Source organism: Eupeodes corollae, chromosome 2 (genome assembly GCF_945859685.1).
Source record: "Eupeodes corollae chromosome 2, idEupCoro1.1, whole genome shotgun sequence".
Lineage (NCBI taxonomy): Eukaryota > Metazoa > Arthropoda > Insecta > Diptera > Syrphidae > Eupeodes > Eupeodes corollae.
In genome coordinates, this window is record NC_079148.1 from 65,306,319 (window position 1) to 65,320,030 (window position 13,712).

Genomic DNA, 13,712 nt, shown 5'->3' on the forward strand with positions numbered 1-13,712 from the left:
ATGGAAAACGGCATTTGTCCAGCCTATTCCCAAAAAAGGCGAGTCTTCCTCACCCTCTAACTACCGACCGATTGCACTTACGTCCCTTCTTTCCAAGGTCATGGAAACGCTGATTAATTGTCAGCTCAAGAAATATCTCGAAGTTCGAAAGCTTCTTAATGACCGACAATACGGCTTCGTAGCAATAGGTCCACTGGTGATCTCACGGTTCATCTCACCGAACAGTGGAACAAATCTTTACATAGTTTTGGAGAAAGTAAGATTATTGCACTTGATATGCATTTGATAGGGTTTGGCAGCAGGCTCTCTTATCGAAAATGCGTGCTTTAGGTTTTCATGAATCCCTCCTTCCTTGGATTAGTAATTTACTTTTGAAAGGTCAATGCAAGTAGTATTGGATGGATTCAAGTCTGAAAACCATAAAATAAATGCTGGTGTGCCCCAGGGCTCTGTTTTATCTCCAACACTCTTTCTTATTTTTATTAATGATCTCTTGTCTGTATCATCTAATCCAATACATTGTTTCGCTGACGATAGTACTCTTAGCTTTTCATACTCACATCCCTCTTCTTCGCATGTAGAACTCATTATGTGATAAGCTCATTAAATTCCGACCTCAACAGCATTGTTCAATGGGGATTAAAAAACCGCATGGAATTTAATGCTTCGAAAACCCAATGCTGTCTTGTATCGTTAAAGTGAGATATACCCCCTTTGCCATTATCCATGGATGGCACTTGCATCAATGAGACTGAACACCTCGATATTCTCGGTATGTGTGTCACCAACCACCTCTTGTGGAATAATCACATACGCGATATCGCCAAAAATGCCGAAAGGTGTTTGGGTTTCCTGGTGCTCCTGCAACTTACTCAAGCCTCTTGGATAGTATTGAACGAAGATCATTTAAATTGATAGATGATAATATCATCATAAGTTCATTTACTTCGCTTGAACGTCGTCGTAAGGTCTCTTGTCTGACCCTTTTTTACCGTTATTTTAATGGCTTATGCTCTAGTTGCATTCCTCCCCTTAAACAGTTCAACCGTAATACTCGCGCTTCTAGGAATGCTCATCGGTATACCCTCGAGCCTAACTTCGGCCGTACTGTCAAATACAGAGATTCGTTCTTTAGCCGTACTACGCGAATGTGGAATACCTTACCACACTCTGTCTTTCCTAGTCATTGCAATATTCAGGAATTCAAAACCAAAGTGCACCGACATCTCCTTTTAAACCCTCTCTCCTCTTCCTAGTGCTCACACTGTGCCTCTCCATAATAAGGGTAGTAATATCCCCTTGAGTGTGTGTTTATTTTTAAAAAAAAAAGAAAGACATCTTTTTTAAAAGCCACGACTGGAGCCTTTGTCACCATCACAGCAAAAATATAAACAGCTTAATATCAACGCCGATTTATCCCACCTCTGTGCGAAACAAAATATAACTAACTCCACTAAACCTCGACTCAGACACACCTCCTAAGCAAAAAACAATCCCCCAACCTGCTCAACTTACAGCCATCTATTTAAAACATATTTTGAATTTTTTTCTTATAGTTAACAAATTCTTTAAAAGCAATTCCGTATATAAATTTAAAACCAAAACTTAAAAGTTCCACAAGTATGATTTTAAACCTCATGAAAGAATCCATTGTTTTAAATTGAAACTTCTGAAAGTTCCACAAGTATGATTTTAAACCTCATGAAAGAATCCATTTTTTTTAAATTGAACAGGAAATGGATTACTCATTTAATTTTTATTTAGAAAATTTATATTTAAAATTTTCGAACTATAAAAAGCTTAAAATATATTTTTGGCTGCTCTTTTAATAACCCATAATAAAATTAAAATGCCAAATAAATATAATGTTGAACCCAAATTTTTCTATTTCTATTTCTGGAACCAGTGACACCTTTAAAGAAAAACACAAAATGCCAAACATGTGTTTAATGCCAATTTGACTTCCTGAAATTGTTTGTCTGTATCTCTTCTCTATAAAATCTATGACCTGTGATATTTTTTCATTCGGAAACGAATTACCAACGAACAAAAATTAAGTTAAAAAAAAACACCCAAGTCAACAAAATTCAAGACCACTCAATGAAATCTAATGCGCGATCCCAAAAATAACTACGGATAAATTCTTTTCCCACTATACTCCTATAGTCTATAACCAAGAAGTAATCCATTAAAGACAACAAAATAAAAAGAATATATAGGTTCACATTTTTTGGTATTGTTGTTGTTGCTTCGTTTTTGTTATGTTTTTTTTTTCTTTTGGCAAGAGTAAGCTAAATTACAAATTAACACAAAAAACAATACAAAGAATATGTATGTACGTCGAGTATGTAATCTAAAGAGAGCGTTAATTTTGTTTTGGAAACATTTAATTTGGGTTTTTGTTCATTACTTTAGATAGGTGTAGTCTGGGAAAACGCGTTCCATTTTTGATAGGCGTTGTTATTTCGAACCGATTGAACTTTAATTGAGCAATAATTATACTGGTTTACAAGTTTTTGATGCCGGCAATCAAGTTATAATTTATCGAAGGGTTTTGATGAACTTAGTTCGAATCTAACTTCAAAGAAATAATTCTAACACGTCAGGTTTTAAACACATTATATAAGACTACTTGAGTATATGGAAATTCTTAAATGAGTTTTTGATATTCTGTTTAAATAAAGACTCACGATGTTAATTGTGAGTCATACTTGGCATACACAAATTCACTTGGCCGGATAGTATCCCTGCTATTGTTTTGAAGAGGTGTTTTTCAACGCTGATAAGTTGTTTGTACCTTTTCTATCCCACACGTCTGCGAATGGAGGGAAAGCAGGGGTTTTCCAGTCTGTCATTTAAATATGTTTAACCCTCTCCTTCTTTGACTATCGTCCAATTACACTCATGTCTCTTTTCCGAAGTCATGGAAACGCTGATAATTCATCAGCTTAAGAAATATCTAGTAGTACCCTTGGCATGATGGTTAGTGCGTTGGACAGTCATGCAAGGGGTCTTGGGTTCAATCACTGCCTGTGCCACCTTAATTTAAAAAAAATAATTTTCGCGGGTACTGCCTCTTGCGAGGAATTGACAAATCCTTCAAGAGTAATTCTTGTCATGAAAAAGTGCTTCTCAAAAAAACTAGCCGTTCGGATTCGGCATAAAATTGTAGGTCCCTTCTATTCCTGACAACAGTACTCGCACACAGGAATGGTTGAGAGTTGTAAGTCACTAGGCCCTGGTTCACAACGGACTGTTGCGCCACCCCATTTGATTTTTTTTTGAAGAAATATCTAGAAGAAAGTGTTTTCTCAATGCCCGGCAGTATTGCTTTTGTAGCAATAGTTCCACCGGTTGTTTGATGGTTTCTAGTCAAATAGTGGATCAAATATTTAAATCATCGTTCGAACATTTTTTACACTCTGCCTTGATTTTATTGTGTACTTTGCAAAAACTTATGCACAAATGATGCTTTTTCAAAGAATTATCCAATAACGCTTGCATTACACCGTTTTGTATACCGCTATTCTAATCACACTTGATAAAGTGAATGTGGAAATTAGAAGCAAGTAATGTTTCTAATTAGTTGTCCACAGAAATCCTAATATAAACAAAGCCTATCGTTGAAGAACGATTATAGCAGGTTTCATGAATTTACATACCTTGAAACACTTTCTTAATGGAAATTTAAAAAAAATATGTTTTTGAATGCACTTTTAGCAATTCAAATTTTATTTGCGTTTTAATTTGTATTTATGAGTGTATAAAAAGCTTATTTTCACTCTAATTGACATTTTTGAATCTTCAAAAATGATTTGAGTGATTCATGTAAAGCTAAACAAACGTAAAAAACCATAATCAGAATAATAATGTAAATAAAAATGTATTAATAATATATATTTTTAATTTGTTTTGCTTGCCAAGAAATGACATCAGCCCCAGACTGTAAACCCTTCGTTTAAGTTTTTTTTTTAAACAAGTCATCCTCAATAAAGAAAAAAAGTTGTGACGCTATCTCGTGCTTATTTTTTTGTGTAGGTGGAATATTTAAGTTTGTTTAGCCGTTTTTCAATTTAAATAATTTCAAACTAAAACGAAAAAACAATATTAACGTCTTACACATTCCCAATTCCCTTCCTACTTCTCGCCAACCCCCAAAAAATGATCAACAGCTAGTTGGAAATCAAGCGGTTAATATTGTATTCACATATCTATTAGTTTTAATGTACGTCATATTGCTTTATTATTATTACAATTGGCTTGCCATGCCACTCTCAATAACATTAGGAAGCTCGTAAGAGCTCTAAATCAAATATCCCAATATCTAAAAACATCGATGGATACGAAGACGGCGCGGCGTCAGACGCAAGGTGGAATTCGTTGGAATTCAAATGATGTAATTAGGAAGACAAGAGTACGCGAAAAAAGAAACCGCGACCTCAGAGAGTAGAGTATTTCTATTACCTACATAGAAATACTCTACCCGAAATGATGGGTCGTTCTTGTTGAGCGTCTAGATCACATTTAATTGTTGTTTTCAAAGCGTCCAAGCTTTTTATTTGTGGTGCTATTGAACTGTTGTATCTATAAAAATTCCTGATATTTGGCAATGATCTCTAGTACTTTATTTTCATTTGAATAATAAAAATAAGGAAAAAAACAAAACAACAGCAACAACAACAACAATAAATAAAACACATAACAAAAATAAAAAATTGAATGGATGTGATTAATATTTGATTTTACTTTGCGTAGATATTGTGTCGCCAACTGGATCGTTGTGATCAAGGAATGCTTTGAATGTTTGATCTTTATGGGAATTTCCACCCAGATGGCGGTATTGACGACGATCGACGGCCGACGACGACGTCGAGATGCAAATCGAAGAAAAACAAAAGACAATCATTACGGGCAATGACGAAGACGATTCAATGAAAACAATTTTTTGATTGTGGTATTTGAATAAATAATTACAATTCTATTAGGGAGTAAATAAGATGTCTTACTATCTAATAAATTAATAAATTTGAAAAAGCCTTTGTTTGGTTCAGGTTTAGAATTTTCATTTTTTGTAACTAAAAGGTTTTTTGGTACTTGTAAGGAGTGTAGTGGGGCGCACTACAGCGCTAATTGGATCTCAGGCTAGGTTGCCTTGAGATCGCCATTTCTGCCGTAGGAGTGTAGTGGTGTCTTAGCTCCTCGTGAATCAGCTGTCCATAGCCATTTAGGTACACCATAGTATCTACATCCTTCAATCCACGAAATTCTCTTCTATACTTGCTGATGCAATAACTCAAGAACACCTGCTGTCCTTTATTACTCACATTTGCACCCTGGAAACTTGCAAGCGATCCTGCACTCTGGCAGCTGATCCTTTATCGCCAATAGAATAGGCCTCTCACTTTTAATGCAAGATGTTTTACCATTTTTTTTTTGTACAACTTCAACACTCTTCCCTGTACAAACATCTCCTCTAAAAGTTATGAACAACAAACAATTTTTCATTTTTAGCTTTCCTTGGTGTATTAGTTTGTGCTAGAAAGATATATATTTAATAAGATCTTTTTGACCGTCTGCAAAAACTAAAATTAAAATTCTTTTTCAGAGCGGCGCAGCTGGAGGAGAGAATGCGCGATCCGTTTAGCCATGCGAATGTCGACTGCTTATTGGATACGGTCACAGCTCTGGTTGCAGATTGTGACCACGATTCGCTTAAGATCCTTAAAAACATAGAATCGTATGCATCACGATGTAAGTATTTTGTAATAGTTTCTACAACCCATCCACATGCCTTTCATTTTTGTTACCTTTAGATAAAGGACTTGCAAAAGAGATAGCTGAACTGCGAATGAATGTAGACGATTTTCATTTCATCAAGCTCATCGGTGCGGGAGCATTTGGCGAAGTGCAACTTGTTCGACATAAATCCTCTAAGCAAGTTTATGCTATGAAGCGTCTATCAAAATTTGACATGATGAAACGGCCAGATTCGGCATTTTTCTGGGAGGAGCGTCACATCATGGCGCACGCCAACTCCGAGTGGATTGTGCAATTGCATTATGCATTTCAAGATACCAAGTATCTTTACATGGTGATGGACTACATGCCTGGCGGTGATATAGTCAGTCTAATGTCCCTATACGAAATTCCCGAAAAATGGGCAATTTTCTATACAATGGAAGTGGCCCTGGCTGTGGACACAATCCATAACATGGGTTTTGTGCATAGAGATGTGAAACCAGACAATATGCTTTTAGACAAAAATGGTCACTTAAAGCTAGCTGATTTTGGAACGTGTATGCGAATGGGACCAGATGGCTTGGTGGTGTCAAGCAATGCAGTTGGCACTCCCGATTACATCAGTCCTGAAGTGTTGCAGTCACAAGGGGTTGACAATGAGTACGGGCGCGAATGTGATTGGTGGTCGGTGGGAATTTTTCTGTACGAAATGCTGGTTGGCGATACTCCATTTTATGCAGATAGTCTAGTCGGCACCTACGGCAAGATTATGGACCACAAAAATTCCCTCTCATTTCCATCTGAAGTTGAAATAAGCGAAAATGCCAAGTCGTTGATACGTGGTTTTCTAACTGATCGATTGCATCGGTTGGGTCGTCATGGTATTGATGAAATCAAAACACATCCGTTTTTTCAGAACGACACGTGGACTTTTGAAAATATTAGAGAATCTGTGCCACCCGTTGTGCCGGAGCTTAGTAGTGATGATGACACGCGCAATTTTGAAGATATCGAACGTGACGAAAGCCCAGAAGAAGTGTTTCCTGTGCCCAAAACCTTCGATGGAAACCACCTGCCATTTGTTGGTTTCACGTACAGTGGTGACTATCAACTTCTGGGTACAGATACTGTAGACACAAAAAGTGCCGTTACAAACAACAATATTCACCGCCATCGCCCATCTAACTCCAATGAACTTAAGCGACTCGAGGCGTTGCTGGAACGCGAACGCAATCATTCCGATACGCTAGAGAAGCAAGACACGGCTTTGCGTCAGCAAATTGAAGTTATTACCAAACGAGAAGCCGAATTGCAAGTTTTAGTAAGCGATTATGAGAAGGATTTGGCTATTCGTAAACATAACTACAAGATGGCCATGCAAAAGGTGGAACAAGAAATGGAATTACGCAAGAAGACCGAAGCTCTACTTGCCGAAACCCAAAAGAATCTCGACGATGAGCATAAGATCCGTACACGTGAAATGAACAATAATCAACACCACAACGATAAAATTAATACACTTGAAAAGCAGCTGGCTGACATGCAAGAAAATCTTAAAAGTGAAACGGAAAACAGCCAGAAACTAAAGAAACAAGCGGCAGAGCTGCGTCTGGCGAAAACGGAGGTCGAACAAAAGGTGAATCAGCTACAGGCTCTTTTATCAAACCTTCAAATTCAACGTGACAACCTGCAACAGGAAGTAGCCGAGCTACAAACACGACTTATTCAAGAGAAAAATGCCCGCACACAAATAAAAGAGATACAAAAAGAGCTGGAAAGTAAACTACAAACTGTATCCACTGACCTAGATCGCTGCCTTAATCGGGAGCAACAAGCCATCGTGGATAATCAGACTCTGAATGAGAAGATCTCGGACCTAGAAAAGTCCAATGCCAGCTTAGACCTAGAGCTGAAAGCCGCACAAGGGAGGTATCAACAAGAAGTGAAGGCTCATCAAGAAACAGAGAAATCTCGAATGCTGAGTCGTGAAGAGGCAAATATGCAGGAAGTTAAAGCTCTGCAAACAAAACTCAACGAAGAAAAGTCGGCACGCATTAAGTCCGACCATAGTTCGCAAGAGAAGGAGCGTCAAATAACAATGCTCTCTGTGGACTATAGGCAAATACAACAGAGGCTGCAAAAACTCGAAGGAGAATGGCGACAAGAGTCCGAGAAGGCAATGGTCCTGCAGAGCCAACTGGACCAAGAACAAAGCAAAAAGAACAATCTCGTGTCGGAATTGAATTTACAGAACTCCGAAGTTGCTCAACTCAAATCTCGCGAAGGACAACTGCAGAAGGAAATAAATCAGTTGCGAGAGACAAAGCGAAAGTTCGAAGAGGATATCGTTCAGATCAAAAATGCTCACAATAAAGATATTCTTTCAATGAAGGAACTACAAGATCAACTAGAGGCCGAACAATATTTCTCTCGTCTCTACAAGACCCAGAGTAATGAACATCGCGAGGAGATCAACGAACGATGTCGGGAAATTCAAGAACTGAAGGAAGAGCGTGTATCGCTTAAACATCAAGTTCAAGTTGCTGTAGCGCGAGCCGATTCAGAAGCACTCGCAAGATCAATTGCTGAAGAAACTGTGGCCGATCTAGAAAAAGAGAAAACAATCAAGGAGCTTGAACTTAAAGATTTCATGACGAAGCATCGTAACGAAATTGCAGCTAAAGAAGCTGCCCTGGTGGCTATCAAAGAAACTGAAGTTGAATTCTTGAAGAAACTCAACAAGAAAATAGATGAGTGCGAGGAATTGCTGCAACAGAATAAAATTATGCAGGAAGAGATGATACAAGTTAAGGCCGACAAAGACAACGAAATTGTTAAACTTAAAGAAAAATGGAAGACTGAGATGTTACTTAAACAAGTGGCTGTTAATAAACTAGCCGAAGTGATGAATCGCAAGGATACTGATTTGCAGAGTAAGTTTACTCTTTTTTTAAATTGAATTGAAAATTGAAAGCAACAGTTATTTTATTGTTTTATTAATTTTTGTTAAATTTGTAGGCAAACAAAAAGCAAAAGTTCGCTCATCAGCTGATTTACGTAAAAAAGAAAAAGAGAGTAGACGCCTGCAACAAGAACTTACTCAGGAGCGTGATAAATACAATCAATTGCTGCTCAAATTCCAAGACCTTCAAAGTCAACTCATTGAAGAAAGTCATGTGAGATTTTAATTTAAATTTTATAATTATTCTTATTTTGGTTTTTGATAAACTCTTGCTTTGTTTGTTGCTTCCAGGCACGAACTAAGCTGCAAATGGAAATCGACTGTAAAGCAACGGAGATCGAACAATTGCAATCGAAACTAAATGAAACAGCCTCGCTTTCATCTGCCGATAATGATCCTGAGGATAATCAAGTAAGTTAAATTATAACCTTTTTTTTCTTAAATATTATGTGCACTGAGCAAAAGCAAATTTGTTTGTGTAATCCATCCCCTTCCTCGTGTTTAAAGCATAGAAATGCAGCCCTATTTTAGCGGACAAGAAGCTCTAAAAAAAATGCAATGAGCAAGCTTGGAACCACAAAAAATATATTTTAAATAATTTATCCTTTACGTGTTGCATTTATGCTATTGAAATGAAACTAATCTAATAGTGTGTATTTGTATAAAGTGTGTGCTCTTTATTTATCCTAAAATCCGTTTTGAAAGTGCTAGAAATGCTTTGTTAATGCTTTTCAAAAAGAAAAACTTTTGTACAGAACAAAAATAACTGCTGCTTCAAAATCTTCAAACGATTTAATAATGTGAATGATATAATTGTAATGCCATAGGAAAGACGTGTCTTTTGTTGCAATGCACTGCCCAGCTTAAGATAAAAGGAATTCAAATAAAGTTAAGACCACGATTGAATTGTTTTTATTCAGGTTATCACAACAGAACTATGTCTGCAAAAAGAGCTCGTCATAGGAAAATCACTGATACTTTTTATATGACAACTTTCTTTTCTGCAATAACTTAGTACTGACAAAGAAGCTTGTTTTAAGCGACAAAACCCCGCAGATTTTACTTCGTATGTGGTGGTCTATTCAAGTTAACATTGCTTACACCAAACTCAGCATAAGCTGCACTAAAGTCGGACTAAGCAGTATGAATGTAGTCTGCAGAAAGCCTTCATTGAATATTTTTAATTAAGGATTGTTGTAAAAATATGCATTGAATAACATTCAATATGTTCGAAATTGACCTCCCAATGGTTCAGATAGGAACCTTAGAGAGCGTAGTAATAAAACTTATAAAGTCAAATTTGTCTTAATATACTTTCCAAAAGGATGTGCTCTGCACACAGCTGTAATTTCTAAACCTAGCTATTTAGAAAGCTTTATAAAATATATGACAAAATACAAATCAAATAAAAGATATCATTCAGATTATTAACTTGTTGGATTTCGAAGTATGTGCTGAAAATCTGTAACAAAAAAAATTTATAACAAAACTCTTATTAGGCAGTGTTATCAATGCGCATCGACAGAAAGCAGAGCTGTCCTCCTCAGCTTAATGATAATACAAGCAAATACAATGTTGCTTTTGAAATTTCAAGCGGCACCTTAAAAAGATCAACACTGGCCTGAATTTAAATACAAATATTTAAATATCGTGTTCGTGCAAAAAGAAAAAACGGTCGAATTTGAGTCGGTTGAGTCTCGGTGATTTTTATCTCGCTAACGGTATGTAAACTTAAAGTTGTAACTTCAAATCAACTTTTGCGCCATTCTTTCATTAAAAAAAAACTTAAACTTATAAATGAATACCTACCTGTAAGTACACACAATTTGAATACAACAACAACAACAGAACTATGTTTTTGTAATTTTTCAGAAAATGAAAATGTTAAATAATACACTACTACTACTACAAAAAAAAATAAAAACATTCACTCGCGTCATCTATAACATCTATCTGCTTGCTATGCGCACTAAAATAAAAAAAATTACAAAAAGAAAACAATTGTTCACGTTTTCGTAAAACTTCGCTCCGCTTTCTGTCTGTGCGTTCTCTTCTTCTGTAAATTCACACTGCACCGACAGAGGAACATTCTCATCGCTTTGATTGAATTTGCCAAAAAAAAAGTAAAACAAATTTAAATAAAATGTATTAACAGTCTTGAGGCTTTAATGATTGTGTCACCAGAGTTTGTTAACCCTTCTAAAACGAAACAATCAAAAATTATTTAAAAAAAGCATTTCCTCAGAATGTTCCTAAACTTCCTGGGATGGAAGTAATCAAGAAGAGGGAGATTTCAATTGAAGACGAATATTATGATGATTGTGTCGAGGATTGTGATTCCACTCCTGAATGTGACGGTGATGGTGATGGTGACGGTGAAGTTGTACATGAACAAGATGCCCTAAATTACCAAGCTAATGATAATAATGATGATGATGATAATGACGCTGAAAGTGAATTGAGTAGTGATTATAATGAAATTCTTTTTACCAATGAAAATAATATGGCATTAATTCAACATACCCGCGAAGAAGCCTTTGCTGCTTTGACAATTTTAAGACGTTTTTTCTATGCTTGCCGAACCGATATGACAAATATTAATGCTCTGGAAATTCAATTAATGGAGCTTACTGTTAGATATTTAAATTTTTCATTTATTCATATGTTATTAATATTTATGTATTTGGTATTTTAAAGAATATGGTGGGCAACAAAAAAAAATAAATTATTTATAGTTAATTTATTATTTATTTATTTATTTATTTACACCACAAAAAAAAAAGAAACAAAATTGTTAAGTTTGTGCTTTAATTTTAATTTTTAATTTTAATTTATAACAATGTGCTGTTTTATGGAATAAAAATAAATGTAAGATTTTGATTTTTTTTTTATAACTCAAAAGTTGTGGTTCTTAGTGCATTAAAGTGTTTACCTTTGAAATAAGATGGAAAAAAAGTTTAAAGCAAAAATCACTTAAGTTTGTTATCGTTTTTTTGTTTTAATAAAAATAAAAGAAAGGAATCAAATTCACAGGCAGTGAATATTCTATGGGAGGGAAATTCTGAATGTTCTATTACTTCTCGAACTTAAAAAATAAATTAATAAAAAGTAGGTACTTCGAAAGAACTTGTTAAACTTGTGCAATTAATTTCTTCACCGTAAAAAATATCTTTTTACTCTTATTCTAACGAATATGCAAGATAAAAACATAAAATTTGGATTAATCAGTTGTTAAAGATAAACAATGCATTTCGTCAGTTTATCGGTAGTTGTTCTCCTTCCATCTCATTCGTTATCTAGTGTATCTCGTTGTTTAAGGAGATCATCCCATGTGACGTCCTGTATTTTAAGGAATTTTTAGGATTTTTTTTACGACCAGTAAATAGATACAACTTTATTAAGTTTATTATCATTTATTAACATAGTTCGACAGTATAAATATAAAATTTGAATTAAAAATATTTTAAAGAACACGAGTTACACCGGTGTGAACAACTCCACCACGAAAAAATGGGCTCGCACTTCCTCCACGATTCCGGCTGATTGGCTTATTTTAAACAAAAAAAGTAAACAGCGTTTTAATCTGTGAGCCTAAATGCATGGAATGAACTATAATCAAATAAATATACCAAAAATTGGACTTTTAGGAGAAATTTTGCGTTTTTTTTGTTTTGTTTTTATGCTATAAAAAAATCGAAATATTTGGAATTTTTGCTTGTGGATAGTTCATTCCATGGGTTTACATATGCTGAATCCAACCCATCAAATTTCAAGTGATTCGGTTAAGCCGTTTTTGAGATACGATGGAGGAAAGTTTTAAAAACACAATTTTGAGAAAAACTTGAAACTTAAAGTTTCAAGTCCTCTTAACTATGAAAATATCAACTTACCTTTCAATCGGCGATGCCGGGTCCATAGAGTATTCCTTCCTCTTCTTCTTGAAACTCTTTTAAAGCATATTGTTCAGCTCTTGAATCAATTCTGGCTTGTTTAACCGCATCACCTACGCGCCGTTCAGAACGTGAGATTCGCTTTTCATCACGTCTCTCAACATAAGTATGGGCTTCGTGGCCTATAGGGTATTCCATAACCGACATTACTTTCGAAATACCTCCAAAACCTTCATTAAAGATAATAAGTGATAAGTTGCTAGCAATTTCAACTATCTTGGAGCCAGAATGGAGATGCTTAGGAACAAAAGTCCAAATCAACGAATTGAAAGATTCGTTATTGTTTTGTGTCTCTGCTCCTAAACAACGAATTAATAGCTCATCTTTCGATAAATCTTCGAAAACGGGTTTGATAGCAACTTGTACTTCTAGTATTAAAGGTGGTTTATCATGATGTAATTGGTCGATCTCATTCTTAGCTTCAGCTTGACGCCATTTACACCAACTGTCTGCGCCTTCTGGACAAAATTGGTGTTGAGGGTTTTCAAGCGAGTCTGGATGACGTCGAATACCTAATCCCCAGAATTTCGTTATTTCCTGAATAAATTTATCAGTAAGTTTACCTGGTCCTTTTCCACCGATTCCTTTATTTGTTTTATCTTTTTTAACAGCCCGAAGTCGTGTTCCCATCCTCTTTTCTACGTGACCCACACATTCTTTTTTTATTACTACAATATCTCCATACAGTTTAGCGTCTAGGATCCCTTTGTAAGTTTTACTGTCACCATCGCCGATGTATGTAATATACTTTACCCCATATTTTTCCATAGATTTCAAAAACATTTGCGTGATAGCACTTATTTCCATTTTACCGAAACTTCCGGTATGGTTTATGGTGCATTCATCTACATGCGTTTCATACCACATTTCGTACTCTAAAGGATCCGCTGTTTTTACTTTTACACTTATTACATGCACCACAAAAACTACTTATTACCATAACATCTAAGACTTTCCCCGTGTACAATCAATGTAGAAGCTCCAAATAGAGATAAAAAGCCTCTTTTCTTCCAGGTACTATCACCAGACACAGTCAATTCATCCTTTGGTTTTTCTGCTTC

General features: G+C 35.6%; 1 protein-coding gene across 5 annotated transcripts in view; it reads left to right on the forward strand.

Annotated features, from left to right (window-relative positions):
• LOC129948210 (rho-associated protein kinase 1) overlaps positions 1-13,712 on the forward strand; it is a 42,544-nt gene that overhangs the window by 16,662 nt on the left and 12,170 nt on the right. For 3 of the 5 annotated variants that reach the window (XM_056059110.1, XM_056059112.1, XM_056059111.1), the window contains exons 2-5: positions 5,606-5,751; positions 5,814-8,672; positions 8,758-8,915; positions 8,993-9,112. In XM_056059110.1, coding sequence (XP_055915085.1) covers positions 5,606-5,751; positions 5,814-8,672; positions 8,758-8,915; positions 8,993-9,112 — 3,283 coding nt within the window. Of the gene's footprint in view, positions 1-5,605; positions 5,752-5,813; positions 8,673-8,757; positions 8,916-8,992; positions 9,113-10,935; positions 11,576-13,712 lie in introns of those variants that run through there. The other 2 variants (XM_056059113.1, XM_056059114.1) reach the window with 2 other exon arrangements.